At 34.7% G+C, this 16,939-nt stretch overlaps 1 protein-coding gene across 1 annotated transcript in view; it reads left to right on the top strand.

Moving 5' to 3' along the window:
* The window catches only part of aff2 (ALF transcription elongation factor 2), a 172,848-nt gene that overhangs the window by 112,846 nt on the left and 43,063 nt on the right, over nucleotides 1-16,939 (top strand). Inside the window, exons 11-12 of the mRNA XM_088926059.1 lie at nucleotides 4,868-4,919; nucleotides 11,915-11,952. Coding sequence (XP_088782185.1) covers nucleotides 4,868-4,919; nucleotides 11,915-11,952 — 90 coding nt within the window. The remainder of the gene's footprint in view (nucleotides 1-4,867; nucleotides 4,920-11,914; nucleotides 11,953-16,939) is intronic.

The raw sequence follows: 16,939 nt of genomic DNA on the forward strand, positions 1-16,939 counted from the left end.
CAAGACATAGGTTTTACCTATAGGTTTCCCACTAGATTTAATTATATGAAGTGCTTAGATGATGCTAAGAGAGAAAATTTAACAGGCAGGGTTGTACCCACTGTGTTTCACAAGTTAGTACCTGTATTATCCTAAATTCCCTTTCACTTTTATTCTTTCACTATTCTTTCATAATTCCCTTTATGCCTGAAACTACCCTTCAAGATTACTGTACTTTAACCGGGTGTATGTTCAAGAAGGCTGTTATGTTCAGCTTGCAGAAACAGTCTTCTTTATTGACTTTTGACTATATGTGATACATAAATGTCTTCTTTCATGCAATAAAATGCTATTTATGTATCTATTAACTAGTGTAAAGTTGATAGATAAACAATTTTGTCTCAGAATGTGAACTAGACATGCATGTAAAGGAAATGTATCATCTCTGTAAATGCTTTTTGAGTAAATTTGTTTTATAAGTAAAATTATTTTTTCAAATACATTCATACTTACTGTAGTTGTCATAAACTATTTATCTGTGTACTTCAGTGTTTCTTCTTCATTGCTTCTTCCTGCTGTATGAGACCCTTTTCATAGATAAATACCCCAGTGTCTCCAGAGCAGTTGTGGTCTCAGGTTTGCATCTGGTTAGTGTGTGGTTTGCTACAGAAAACACAGATTCTGGATAAAAAACTGTAGTGCTCATATGTCACTTTTGTTTCCCTCAACAAATTGTCTCTTCCTGGTAAGGGAAAGGAGAGGAACATCCTTCAAAGGTAGCAGCACACTACCACTTATACCATAATCTCTTGATAATTATTTAGTGCTAAGGATTTCACAGCCCCAATAATTAAATTAGAAACCCAGCTTAATCCAATTACCCTGCTGTGAACTATTAGAGCAGCACAGGATTAGCTGAGAACCAACTTGAGCCATTGTGTGAGGTGAGAATACTCACCTTGATAAGAATGTGTTTGCTTAACCTTTAATACAAGTATCTTTTCAAATCAGTAATAAAAGCTTTACATGTTTCACTAAGCTTTTCATGCACAGGTTTTTAAATAAAAACGTGTTTAGCCATACACTGGTTCATATTGACTCTGAATAGAAAGTCATTGCAGACACACCCTAGTTATGTTGTTTCTGTCCACTAGTAAACCCTTTCTGCATGGCTTCAGTGACGTTTTCATTTTTTGGAACTGTTCATTGATTAACCACAAATATTTTGTGAGGTAATAAAAAATGGTTCATGTTTATTTAATATTACCACTTTTGGAATTTAAATAAAGATTGTCTTATCTTCACTTTGCCATCTTGGCTTCATTTTGCCTTCTTGTTTCTTTTGTTGATTTTTTATTAAGGTGAAGCACCAAAATAATTAAAGGCATTTTGGGCAGTTACAGTCACCACTGTACAATTCTCTCAGCTAATAGATAATTAAGCCATGCTAACTGCTAATATTTAAATTGCATATTCCCACAAATATAATGCAAGAGGAATAAAATATTGTTATTTTAACTTGATAAATTACTCTGCTTTCACCTAGATATAACTGTGCAGAAGCAGATAATGTTTTCACTACCTGCTTATCCATAGCTTTACAGTGCTGGTAGAACTATGGATTTACAGTTTTACTAACTCCCCCAAGGGTACTTATCTGAAACTACCACCTAATTTGGACTAACCAGCAATTATTGTTTAAAACATATGTGCAATGGAATAAGCTCTTATCATTTATGAGTGCCTTAGGACATCTTTAAGAATGTATTATTTTATATGAAGCTTTTGTTGTTTAATAAAATTGCAAACATAGGTTACACAGTCATACAGTATACAGTTTTCCACAATGTAATCTATGTTTCCTTGTAAAATCCTGTCTGTTTGCTTCAGTTGAATGTTATGTGGATTGTTATTTTTAAGATTATTTTATTTATACATTTCTAGGTAGGGTGGAAGGTCTGAGCAGTAAAAAGGGGGATTCCATTCTCTGAAAAAATACCTAGAGCCTTTCCCTTGACTCCTACCATTCAATAAATCCATACAAGGAATAAACTACTGTAACCTGGCATCATTTTCAACTTTAGACATCTGTGAAATATTAGAAAGTTAATGACTGGTAGTTGGGTAGAAAGTAATGCTCAATCTATGATGCTGCACAACATCTTAGCTCATAGAAAACTCTAAACTTTGAACTTTTCCTCAATAATAAGTCCACGTTTAGGGGAAGTTTCCCCGCAAAGGCGGTTTGTAATTGCTATTTGTGCCACAGTCAAAATTTAGTTAAATTCTCAGGTTTTCAATCAAAACCTTAGCTGTAACAGCCATTTATTACTGTAGACTGCTGTAAGGTCTGCTGGCGTTATTTTCAGGTCTTTTATGTGATATCAGTGCATGACATGCAATGATAATATGTTGTAAAGAATTGCAATATTCTGCCATTACTGAAAAGGAGTCACTGAGTGGTCAAATCTGTAGAAGAAAGTACTTCTATCCGACTCAATAATAGTGTAGATTTAAAAAATTCAAAAGGTTCAAATTGCTGTTAAAATTGTCAGCTCATCTTTATCTCATTATTCCAGTTGAAGTATAATTCCTTGGGTTTAAATGATTGTTTTATTCCTGGTTAACTTTACTATCTTCTGAATATCCTCCTGTGTACATTTTGACTGTTGAGGTTTAGTGGAAATTTAATGCTTACATTTTTCAGATATAATCATTAAAGAACCAATTTGAAAAGTAGTGTATCAAACTATATTTAACAAATCATATTTATAATCTTTTTGTAAATATCAGGACATATAGCAAAAAGTCTCATCAGAAAAATAAATGGTATATCCATAGCTCCTTGTAAGACAATGGAGAAGATAGAAAAGTGAGCTGTGGCAACGGTTTGTGGAATTCAAATAACTACAGTATGAGAAATTAGGCAAAGAAAGCTGAATTTTTCTATTCAAGAATATATTATTTTAGAAATAGAGCTTGTGTAAACCTTGTTCTCTTTTGGGACACTTAGGAAAATTTGTCTATCCTTAAATCCTATTTTTGGCACACAGAGGTAAATAGTGTATGAGAAAAACCATAATTACTCCTGAGCACTTCACTATAATGGAATAGCATATCCTCATCATCATCACCTCTTAATACTGAAATGTAATTGTACTTTAGTTACACTGTTGGAATTGGCATATTTTTAACCATATACTCAAATTAATGTTGTTATGAATCAATTGTTAATGTTACTAAAAATATCAAGATGTATATATTTTTTAAATTCATTTTAGATAAACGAAATAAGAGTTGCACAAACACATCTGGTCAGTATGACAAAGCCTTGCAACTCTAGTACCATGTAAACTAGAAACAAGACGTGTAATATATTATAAAAATAGGTGATGTACTTATAAAAAAAAAGACTTGCATAACAAAGACATGTCATACCAAAGACATGATAGGAAAGATAATGAAATGCTTTATTCTGAAGTTACATTTACCAACAATATGACAGAACTGATCAATAAATTGGAAAAGTGAATACTGTACGCAGGTAATGCTTAAGTAATAACTGGACATTCTACAGTGACAAACACTATGGCCAAAAGCATGGGAAATGTAAAATATCATATAAACATTGAAATTAAACTTACCTCAGAAAGCAACTCCTGCAGTTCTTTGGAATGATCCAGCTTCACGAAACTACAGACATATTCTGAAAGCACAGGAAATGCACTTTTCCTCAAGGTTTTGCTCAATAATTCTCTGTTGATATCCTGACTAAAATTTAAGTTTTTTTGTCCGTTGAGCTTGTCTTTCTCTTGTGTCATGATTGGAAACAGATGAATAATAAATTATAGATAGACCAAATAATCAAGCTAAAAATTTTGATAAATCTCCCTTCTCCTCACAGCAACCTAACTGCTACACTCAACTTGACTTGTAGTTACATGACATTCAGAAGTGATAATTAGTCTATATATCCATCTATTTTCTAACTGCTTTATCCAATACAGGGTCGTCGGAGAGCAACAGTTTCAAGGCAGGATACACCCTGGTTGGGACAACAGTCCATCACAGGGCACAAACAGACACAGACATGTACACTCTCATACCAGGGTGGGCCAATTTTTTCAGAAACCAATTATCCTACCAGTGTGTCTTTAGACTGTAGGAGAAAACTGGAGCTCCTGGAGGAAACCCATGACAACACAGGGAGAAGATAGAAACTCCACAAATTATACTAGCACCCCAGGTTTGGAATTGAACCCAGGGCTCCAGCGCTATGAGGCATAAATACCAACCACTGCTCCAGCATATACATTAAATGAACATTAATTTAAATATATCATATTAGACACCAACAAATCTATTATATGAAAACAGAATAAATAACATTTAATAGGACACTAATTAATAGAACACTAATAGAATATTATATTTTTCACATTTATAAGCCTCAATATCTAGCCAAAGAATACAGTGGTATTTTTTACCTAGTAAAAGCCATTTCCCATCATCATCTTTAATGCATCACAGACAGTGAATGCAAATAAGGAAAAAGGGGATATTTTGATGGCATTGCCTGTGTTGGTAATGTATCCACCACATTAGTATTGTCATTAGTCAACCATATATATAAATCAGAAAAAAGGACAATAAGACGATTGCAGATTTTTACCACCATGGTTACATAGTTGTTTTTATGAATAGCTCCCTCTGTAGCCGGACGTGTATAACTCTCCAAGGCATATTCCATTGCTCAGACCTTTATAACCTATATAATTTTAAAAAAATTATAGTGCTAAATTCAGACTTCATTTGTTTTGTAGTTTTACAGCTATTTTTTTCAAAGTGGGTTTTGTAATTGATTAATGTTCTCTGTCTGGTTCTGCAGGATGCTAGAGGATGATCTCAAACTCAGCAGTGATGAAGAGGACAGTGAGCAGGTACATCTCCATGTGATAAATCAAGGATTTTTTAAGTCAAATTTAATGTTTGTCTGAGTGTGTATGCGTCTTTTCTTTATGTATAAATCCTAGCAGTCACAAAAAGCTGCAACTGTATAAATATTTTAATGGGACTTTCCAAATGATGGCTTCTGATTGTGCTGATCAGCATTGGAATGGAAATCATAACTCTGTGGTTGGCTTTATATCATTCACATTAAAATAAACATGTGCCTTGTACAATAATGTTAATTAACAGTGTTAATCAAAAATGTTGTATGCTCTATACACTGTGTATTACATTTGTTTTCAACTTTATTCACAGATTTAAATCTGTCAAGAAAGGATCACAATATATATAATCTTTATCCAAGACCATTGTGTACCTTATGCTTATGCTGTTGTTCTTTTCATTTAGTTAATAATTCTGATATGTGTTTTATGACCACATAATATACAACAGAAAACATGTGCTGTGTAGCAGTCTTGCTGAAATGAGAATAACTTCTCAATACATTGACCAATATTACAATGAAATATCTGAGTAAGCAAGCAATCAAAAACTCTGACAAATATTCTGATAATTTGTAGAAATATAATAGGATATGGAAAATAAAGACATACCTGCTAACAATAACCATCTTGGTACAGTATGTAGTGAATGTTCATCATAATCAAAAATGACACTTGGGCTTTTCATGACAAAAGTTTTAGTCTATGGGAGCAACAAGCATGAAGTTGCTTTTATACATAATCAATAACATCTTGTCGAGACAGTTTCAGAAACAGTCCATTTTTATATGCATCAGTATGAAGGAGGTACTGTAACTGTCAAAAATTGTTGGCTGGCTATAAGGAAACAAGATGTATAGCACTTCTTATAGAGCTATGATGGCGTGTGCGCTAATAAATAACTGAGCCTTAAAATACAATGTTTCTCTTTATGTCAAAAAATGTCACAGTGTGTTTTTAAGCTCTTTCATGCATCGCTTTTTTCTTGCTGTGACCTTGCCACATACTTATTATGGGTGGTCTATACAGTATTTATCTTTTGGTCCTGTTTTTTTCCACTAAAAACCATAGTATATTATAACAACACTCATTATAAAACATTATAACATATTTGGGTTACACTTATTTTAGCTCAATACTGTACTTTTTACATATTTTATCTGTTAATTTTTAACAGTGTGTTGCTGAATTTCTTAAACAGATTAATGTCATTCTGTGTATAGTCTGGTCATGTACAGTAGGTCATGTACGGAATCAGAGTAGTTTAATGATCTCTTGTTAATAACTACTTTCGCATTACTTATACTGACATTACTTAATTTAAAACAGATTATAAAACACTAAAAAATTATAGTTACACTTTTAATTGTTAAAGTCATTGCAGCTGCAAATAATATAAATAAACAACATAAACATCAACAGATTTTTTTAATTCATTAAGAAAGGTGTATCATCTAGCAGACTGAGCAATATCTTTCAGTGCACATTTAAATGTAAGAGAACCTTTGTGTCAGGCTAAAACCAAGTTACATGTTACAAGTTACACTTACATGTTGTATGTACTGTATGTATGTTGAAAGTTTGCAAGAAAATGTCTTGTCTGGTAGAGTTCTAAACATTGAATTGTGTTTTGTCTTTGCTATATGACAGTCATTGTAGCTGAAATTGCACTTTGATTTTGGATCAGACAAGCATATCTATAGTACCCTCAAAAATATTTGAGTTCTGCTTAAGCTGTACACATTGATTTCTACCTACATTTCTGCATACAGTGCATTCTTAGGTTATAAAAGCTGAGAAATGAAATCAAAATAGCAAATGCCTCCCTGTAGGAACAGTACAGAGAACTAACACACAGAATTCAGACGCATTATACACCCCCTCCATATCCCCACTCTACAAACAATAATTGATAGAGATTTAAACTTTATTTAAACCTGGCCAGATCTTATTTAGTTCTGAAAATATTTCATCAGCATGAGTCTCTGATGCAGTGTCACAAGTTCCACAACATGTGACTTGTGCAGTTGAGAGTATACTGTAATACATATAATTTAGAGGGGAGGAAGGGGTTTGTAAGAATAATTTTGCTGCCATCTCAGTTTCTGCATAGAGTCCATGCATAGTGTTGCATCCAAAGAAATTATCATCATGTCATTTTTTTCAGTTCTACCTTACTATATTGTTTGTGAACAACTTAATGCAAACAGTGCATAGCAGTGCAGAGTGAGAACAATGTACATCAGACAGTAAGTAATGGGTAGGTAAGGAATCATCGATTACAGTAAAAAAAGAATGAGCCATTGAGCACATTGCTGTATTGGTTGGTGGTAAAAGTACATTAGCACGAGAGAGATCACTGGTTACTGGAAACGGTCATGCGTTTTTGGAGAATCACACTTAGAAAACATTATCCAGCAGTAAAAGCATGTTCAGCTGATGTTTTATCCATTGTCAATTATTGTCAATCAATCAATCAATCAATCGGTTATATTCTTATGTAGTGCCTTTCAATCCAGCCCATTCCCAGTTATTATTATTATTATTATTATTATTATTCAAATTATTATGTCATGTTATACAATTATTATGTCAAAGCGCTGGTGTTGATGCATATGGGTTTATATGTCAATGGATCCCTTTACTGTCCAAATTGAATAGATCACTGGTTCAGCTGAAGGTAAAAAGAATAGCTTTGCCATTTTATGATATTTTTAAAAGGCGGACTGAAGTTCAATGACAAAATTTGTTAAGGAAGAGTAGATAATGAGTATTGCAGCAATGTGGAAGATGACTGAGGAGGCATTTTATCTGATGTGCTCAACCCTATGTAATCAAAACCTAATCTTTGAAATAGAACACTACTGTGAGTTGATTTAAAATAAATGACAAAGCAGCCTTTTACTTTTTCATTTACTGATGCAGGAGATGCAATATACCCACTAACAGTTCAATTAGGAAAAGGGATTTAGCTCCTAATACGCTGCAATAGTTAAATTTAGGCAAAGGTACTATATACGACCAAGAAACTTTTATCAATTCTGATACTAAGTGAACCACCCACTGAGTATCTAATGAAGAGTAATGAAGCCAAAGACAGCATGTAAAAATATAATCTTGGTATTTAAGATTAACTTTATATGAAAAATGTTGAACCTGGCAGCAACATTAAGAACTTGTAGCATTATCTCAGAAGCTTTTGTAAGTCTTTTTCAGAGGGAGCTTCTTCAAAATTAGTTTCCCAGTTTGTATTTAGTTTTTGCTACATGCATGATATCTTCTGCTCTTGTCTACTGTACATTACATGTCATTATCCAGGTGTTTGCCCTGTTTTGAATCCTATCTAGGTCTTTTTTACATATAATTTACTGCTCCTAGAGTGTTTACTAATCCTCCTTTGGTATCATTTGGAAACTCGACTATTTAACTAACCAGGATTTATAATGTATCATCGAATATTAGGAAGAGCAGTGATCCTAGTACAGATCCCTGTGGTACTGCCCTAATAACATTACCTCAGTTGTAGGATTCTCCCCTTATTTCTGTTTCCTATGCTTGATCCAAATTGCAGTTTCAACAGATGCATTTCTTCTGAATTCTGAATATTTTTAAGAGTAAGGTTGAGAATCACTCAGTCTGGCGTACCTGAATTTCCTCCTTAATTCAACTGGTGAAGTAATTTCTCTCATCCCCTTCTGATCTGCTGTATAATATTTTTCTAAGAAGCTTTACATAGCTCCCATCTCACTTTCTGCTCTCAAAGTTAATAATATTTAAATAAATGTAATAATATTTAAAGCATTCCCTTAAATTTAATAATAATAATTATTCCTTACACTTCTATGCATTAATGCATTTCTGGACACTCCACTTAAAGTGCTACACTTAAAACACCACCAATGTGCAGCCCCACCTAGATGATGCAACAGAACGCTCACCACACACTAGCTATCAGGGGGGAGGAGAACAAAGTGATGATGCCAATTCATAGATGGGGATTATTAGGAGACCACGACTGGTAAAAAGCAATGGGAAATTTGGCCAAGACACCGGAGTTAACAAACCTACAGTACTCTTTTTGAGAAACACACAGGCTTTTTCAATTACCACTCAGAGTCAGGACCTCGGTTTTACCTACTGTCAACCAAAGGACAGTGCCTTTCTGACAGTATAGTGTCCCATCACTATACTGGGTCATTAGGACCCACACATACTGCAGGGATAGCGTCCCGTACTGGTCCCACTAAGAACTTTTCCTGCAGCAACCTTAGTTTTTCCCAAGAGGTCTCCCATCTAGGTACTGGCCAGGCTCACACCTCTGAGCTTCAGTGGGTTGCCAATTGTGAGCTGCAGGGTGATATAAGTGCTGGCTAAATTTGAAATAGCCACAGTATGAAAAACAAATAATAAAGAAAATAATTTCTGACAGTTTTGTTAGAGAAGTAGGTATAAGCAACAAACAAACTAGATGGGGTATTCTTGTTTGTAACCTTAGTTCTTATATTAAGTTCTTAACATTTTAACATTCTTAACACTCTTAAAGTTCTTAACAATCTTACATCACACCTGTATATAAACTATTATTTCATTTGGTATTCATGGCAAAGTATTTGATTTGATATTTGTGGTGTTACATCCCAGTGTGTGTTCTGTGTGTGTTTTTCTGTTATGTCCACACTGCGGACCCTTGATTGTTCTCCATTCCCCATTGGCCCACCATTACACCACACTCTCAGTACGACATCATCATCAATCAGCCTCTCAGCCAATTAGAGTGCATCTTATTCAGTATATAACCTGGAGGTTTTCAGCAAGGAGAGGCCTTTCGTTTGACTTCGGTCCCGTTCGGTTTTGGTTTTCGCTTCGCTTCGCTTCGCTTCGCTTCTTGTTATTGCTTCGGCTTCGTTTGTTGGTTTGTTTTGCTTTGTGTGTGTATTTTCGTATAGCTTCGGCTTTGTTGTTTTATTGGTTTTTTTGTTAGTTTCTTTGTACTTTTGTTTGTTTGTGTGTTCATCCTTGTTTTGTCATTACCTTGCCCCAGTGTTACATGTTCAACTTTTCTGTTCTTTTGTACCCTGCTCCTGTTGATTACTCTTGTTTTCCCTTATTTGTATTCCTGGTTCACTTGTGTTTTTGTGTGAACCTTTGTATATAAGGTTAGTTTAGGTTGTTGGGTACACTTACACACTTAGTTGATTTTGTATTAGTACACTAGTTTAGTACGGGTGAGTGCCATTTGTCTTGTATGGTTTTGGGTAGTCAGTGCAGGTTAGCTAGGGTGTTGAAGACGCCGAAGACCGTGTGTTTCGGGTTTTCTTTTGTAGTCAGATTAGCTTTCCCTCACTGTCCTAGCCAGCTCCATTTTGTTTGTTATTTTCTTTCCTTTGGCACCACTCTAGTTCCTTACCCTTGTTATCATACTTCCTAGTCCCTCACCAAAACCCCCCTGCTTCCAAAAGAATTATCCTAAATGTTACACCCCTTTACCCCTAGACACTTGGGGTCGTAACAGTGGAAAGGTTCAGTCAAAGCTGCTTACTCTGTCACATCTTGGATACCTAAAAAACAACTAAAAAATAGCAGAACCCCATCGTCTCCTTTCAAAAAATGCCCTGTTAAAAACATTTAAAATCTCCAACCTTTTAAACAGTTTGGGTGAGTATGCTAACCATACTGGCAGCAATACCCCCTCACCCCCCCAGCCGTGTTGCCTAGCAACCTGTGAATTCAAGAAGGATCGAAGAAGCTGAAATCCCTGTGGAGAGGGAAACAGCAATAAGAGTGCCGTTGACAGATGATCTGAGTTGTTTCATCTAATATACTGTGAAGATCACTGGCTCCTTTCATGAATGATAAATGGACTGTACACAGATCAATGGCCACAGCAATAACCTGGAACCAGGCTTCATAGCTCTAGTGGAGCAGGCTCTTTGACCAACAGGTCCACTATTTCAGAAGTTGTTCACATAGACTTTCTCTTTGTATGTTTGTATATTCAGGTTTCAATAAATAAATAAGGAGCTGACACTCTTGAGTAATATATATATATAGAGAGAGGCATTAAAAATGCAACAGAGGAGTATTGGAACCAATTGCATTTCTTGCATTTTTAATGTCCATCAGTATATACATAATATTTGTTTTTTAACCACAAAAGGAATATTAGTAGTACGTTCTTTCAGTGACTTGTAAACTGACTGAAAACGGCTTAGGTATGCTGATAACTGTATACATTTCTAACAATCATTTACACTGAGATGTTATTGGAAGTAGTATACATCTCTTAAGCAATTATTTTTCTATTACCCTCTCTGTAGTAGTTTGGAAACAATTATCATAAACCTGTGCTTAGGTAGAAACAACACATTGTGGATTGTATATTTAGCATACTTTTTACTTATTGTTTTTTTTGTGGCATTTATGTAGACACTCTATTTTTTATACTTGAATGTTTAATGCTACTTCTTTCTACAATATACAGGTGTTTTATACATTATTTTTGTGTGAAGTAAAATTGCAGTAAGCATTTATTTAATGTATTAAGCTGTCTATCTTAGCATGTACAGGTCAGAAAGTGTGAAGAAAGATTCTAGAGACACAGGTTGTGGGGCATTGCAGGGCTGGGAGCTACACTGCTGAAATGTTCAGAAGTTACTCGACCGTCTGGAGGGAATTTTATAAAGCCGAATTGCAGGAATCAATTAGTTGTGCCTCCAGCAGCCTACATTGATCTATCAGTGTACACTTCATTGCTTCTTTTAATCATTTAGATTTTATAAGTCAAGAGAGGAAATGTGTAGCGAAGAAAAGCATCTGTAGGTCTTATATAGACACATTATGTCATCATAATAAACCATTATTTAAAGAAGTATTGAATATTTGCTTCAGCAGCATCAGTATTTATGTTTTTCATGTGATATGCTTTATCTTTTCCTGGTTGATTGCAATTAGCTAAATCTAAAAATGATCTGTTTTCTTAACAGACTCCTGAAAAGGCCAAGGCCAGAATTACACCCCCAAAGTAAGTGTGTTCCTTTTGTTTACTTTCTGGATGAAAATGTAGCATTTCTGACCTTTCACTTTAGCAAAGAAGAGATGTTCTGTTTTAACCATACAATATAAAACCCAGTTACAGTTGTGGATCACAGGACAATAATTAGCTAATTTTTCAAGCTACAGGCCACACAAAAGACAGTGATATGGCAGAAACTATTTTTCCCACAAATGTCATCTTCATTGGACTTAATTATTTCCCACATATAGATGGTAACTTGATAGAGTGGGTCTAGAATTAAGATTATTTTAGAAGAGCATAAATAATCCATAACTGGACACTAAAAATAGACAACGCAACAGTATACTGCACTAGACATTATTTATTTCTTGAATTAGGCTTATGATTTTGGGGGGATTTTACGACATATAAAACGTCAACCTGTAGTTTGCACTAGTGTTGACTGGATTCTCATGCTTGCCTAAGTCTCTCCATTTCACAGACCCTTGGACTGGAATTGAATGGTTGTATGAGGATGCTTTCTAAATTATTTTTATGACTTTTGTAATAAAAATTGTGTAATTCATGTAACATGACCATTAATAAGCTCTGGGATCCATGGCCAGCAACCCTTTTCCCATTAAGGGAATCTGAAACTGTAATAGCTGGGAGCATAGTGCTGGCCACTGCTCAATGGCAGACAGCAGGCAGGCTCATTGAAGGGCAGTCAGTCGGGGCTCTGTATGGTATGTTCAGTGTTCACATCTCCCCACACACCACAGGGAAAATAGTTACTGAGTCAGACAGTCCCTAAGCTCTAAGAACTGCAGTCTAACAGGTCCGTAGTCTTCTGCAGGACAACAGCGCAGACTTCATTTTGTCAAAACCTTAGTACATCAAATGTATGAGAATCTGTTGCTGGTGCTGATCAAGAGTGTAGCTGATTTGGAACACCTTTTATTAATTTCTTAAAGTTTAAAATTCTTATTCACAAGTTACTCACTAAAAGGAATGCACACATAATAGGATACAAGATTGTTCCAAGTGAATAGTAATCAGTTCTCTGAACTAGAGGGTCATTAATAATATGTTGTTGATTCCACTCTTGTAGTTTTATGGCAGATAGACTGAGGGTACATTTAAGATATGGCAAGTGTAGGACATTGAGCAAATTCAGGCCGATTTTATATCATTTACACATTTACATTTCATGTCTTTAAAATGCTGTACTTAACATTCAAAGTCAGGGTATTATAGATACCCTAACCAACGACAGAATCTTAAACTGCTTGTCTACAGTGATCTCTGTAGTCCAGTGTTTTTGGGTGAAGCACGTTTGCAATGTTTATTTATCTACTCTGTAATGTAGATGAGAGTTCAGCATTTTTTTCAATAGTGTGTTTGTCTTGGTGCCTTCTAGTAATTAAAATGTAAGGGCTAAAGGGACCACTACTGTATTTTGCAGTCAACACTGCTTGTGTGGAGCTGAGCTGTAGCAGCTGAATGAACCCATTATAACCTAGCCTACAGATCAGCCTGGAGGTACAGTACACACTGCTTCCAAACTCCTGCAGCACACACTGAGTAAATAGGTGTCAACAGGCTATCTTATCTCTGTAAACACTGGAGGTGTTATCCAGCAGAAAAAATACAAAAGGTAAAGTAAATGTCCCAACTACATGATCATTCTTATTAAGCTGCACTTCCAGATCAGTTTAAGATGAAATTTAGAAGAATGGAGTTAGTACTAGTAATTGTGAAGCCATACTCAAGGAATGCATTAAGAATGTGAAACAAAAAGGTTTATGTTATTATATGCAACATATTACATGCATTGTTAAAATGCATTTAACTTACTAACGTGATATTTTATTAATAGCAAATGTGAATACCTTTGCCTAAAGGTCACATCCTTATAGACTATAGCACATTTAAGTGCTATTGATATGTATTTGAAGGGAATTAAAACATAGAAACTAAGAGAAATTTCTGCTCATAATCTGCTCCTTTATTATTTAGTGTTATAGATCTTTTTACTTATCTATAAATATCAGGAAATACAAATAAAAATGTTTATTTGTCTTTATGATTAATTTAATATGTTCTAAGAGTTCAAATATTAATAGAATTTAAGCATATGCATGTTATAATCATTTTTACTTAAAGAGGACATCAAAGTTGGAGACATTTATTGGGATAATGTTAAGGCTGATCTGATGGTAATATATTTCTTTATAATAATGACCTTATGTACAGTAGGAAATGCTTTTGACTTACATTGGGAAAACAAGAATGTGGAGTACTGTGAAAGCTGACCTGTTTCAGAGTTTGGCTAATTTTTATGAGAGTTTGTTTTTCTTTGCTCTCATTCAAAATAACAGAGAACTGTGGGCTTAGGAGCACAAGAGTGTGAACCCAGAATTACTCACCTTCTTCTCCTATGTTTATGGAGAACCTTCTGTGTGTTTACTTTCTCTATCCCATGCCCAAAATATTTTTTTATTTTACTTCCCTTTTACTCTTCACTGTTCCTGTAGTGTAATCTTCAGTATTTAAACATTTATGTACTTAAATATTGTTTCTTTTGATTGTTATTCTGGGAAACTACATACATTGTTATGTAGATACCAAATTACGTCTTGTTATGGCATTTCTGAGTTTTGTTGAAGTATTGGGCATGATATGTTTTTGTTGGATTTTAAGGGGTTTTTTTAAAGACAAATTAGCCTTGAATAAGAAAGAGCCAAGAAGCTAAATTTTAAGAAGGTGTGAAAATATGTTATTGTTTTTCACTTGCGTTTGTAAATGTGGAAGTGCTGCTGCAGATCTCAATCTGTGCAGCCAGCCAAGCAGCAAATGCATTAGCAGCTATTCTAGCAAGAGAAAAGGAAAAACTGTATTAGAAAAAATACTTTCTCTAGTTCTTTTTTGCTTTTTGGGCATGAATGTTGTGTTAGTTCACCTAACACTAGCTTGCAGGTCAGTAATCAAATAACAGTATAAGGCGTTTATTAATGATGACAGTCAGGGAAGTCAGCTCAATTATGCCTTTATGGCTTACTAACAGACAATTTTCCATGGTAATACAGCACACACACACAAACACACGTATCCTTAAAAATTTAAATTGAGTTTATTTCTGGCAAGGTAATTATCATATCGAGGAAAGCACTGTGTCGGGGGATAATTACAATACCTGTTTGGTGTGCTGCAGGCTGGATGCATCCCTGTAACACAGGCAGGCAAGATTTAATTACTTCTATGTGTGGTTAACCATGGAAGCCTCAGGCAGTTTTATGCATTAGGATGTAATTGGCTGAGTGCAAGGTACTGTAGCAACATATTTAATAGCCTGATAACTGAACTGTAATCTTGCCAAGAAAACAAATTCAGCAGTGGGAGTTTGAGTTTTTGGTTTGTCAGCACTTCTGACCCCGCAGTTGAAAATCATTACCCCTCCACTCTTGAGAGTATATAACTTGCAAGAGTCCTGATAATTAGTAACCTTTAGGTTAGTGAAGATATTCTCTGTTCTTGCTGCATCATCCTTGGCAAAGTATGTCTATCATGAGGAAGACAACTTTCTCCCCTAAACAATTCGGTGGAATTGTGATTGAAAAGTCTGCAGTCATTTTTCTGATCTTATCAAGTTGTGATAACCAAAAGATTACTAGCACTCACAAGCACAGTTACAATATCTTGGAAAAAGTATTTTGCACTGTGAGAGGAGAATGCTGTTTTTTCCAAGCTTTCAATCTAATAAGTAAGTGCTGTTCTTTGAATTTATGGTCATTCTGCCTAGAAGGTCCACAAAATGATTTTTAATATAATTTAATACAGTTTATCTTGTGTTGTCCTGAAATATGATGATGGTTTAATATGAAAGGTGTTCTTTTGCATAATAAACAGAAGAATCCTCCTAATCAGTGTTTTATTTGATGTATAAACCGTATTACATCTAAGACTTGGCAGGTTTTTCATGGAACATCTGCTATACAAACTTGATACTATGTGTCAATGCCGGAGAGCCACATGCTCCAGAGGTGTCTGATACTCTTTTGATGTGGATGCGGACACAGCTCAATTTATTTTTGAAGTCCTAAGAGAGAGAAAGGGAAAATGTTTTCTGCTTCTTTGCTGAGAGGACGTTGATTGTTGTGACACGTTTTCCATAACAATATGAACCAAATCAGTTTGCGCTTCCTTCAGATGACCATGTCCCTGTGGAAGGAAAAGATTGCACACCATCCTTGATTAATACAAGTCATATAAAAATAACTTCTCTTACAAATCAACTCTGTCAGTGTCTATTGATTGAACAATTGAATGCTAGCCTCTGCAATTGGGGAAGAAAAAACTTTACATTATGTTAAAAAGTACAATAAAATAATGGTAGACATTCTTTATTCCTAACACAGATAGTTTAGCTCTTATTGTCACAGTGATATGCTGTATACAGTTCCCTCTCAAAGTACTGGGACAGCAAGGTCTAAACTGCTATTTTTGTTTTACATTGAGGTAATTTCTATTTGTAATCAGTAGACTAATACAGATAATACATACAATATACAGTAATATGTATGGTATTTTGGATAGTTCCATGCATGCACACACTCATATGCATGCACACACTCATGCACATACTCAACAAAAACATTATGTTCAAACAAGTGATTTTAAGTGAACATAATCACTTTAATAATCATTTTATGTAAATCTGTATAAAACTCAGCATTGGTTGACTATTCCTTATCCCTTTTGAGGCAAAATCTGCATAAAGTCTGCAACCTATTGAGCTCTTAACACTCTGTCTAATCATTCAAGACATTTTGATGCTTTGCTACAGTCACTTTGAGCTCTTTCCTCTTTTTGGGGTTTTGACTTTACAAAAAGCAATGATCTAACAACTGGAAATCAAGTATTAAAATCCTTTTCTACTTCTGTCAAAAATATATCAGTGGTTTAATTATATAGTAAAATGTGAATAGTCTACACATTTCCCCTGCTGTGTTTT

Source organism: Atractosteus spatula, chromosome 9 (assembly GCF_055471065.1).
Source record: "Atractosteus spatula isolate fAtrSpa1 chromosome 9, fAtrSpa1.hap1, whole genome shotgun sequence".
In the NCBI taxonomy this organism is placed as follows: domain Eukaryota; kingdom Metazoa; phylum Chordata; class Actinopteri; order Semionotiformes; family Lepisosteidae; genus Atractosteus; species Atractosteus spatula.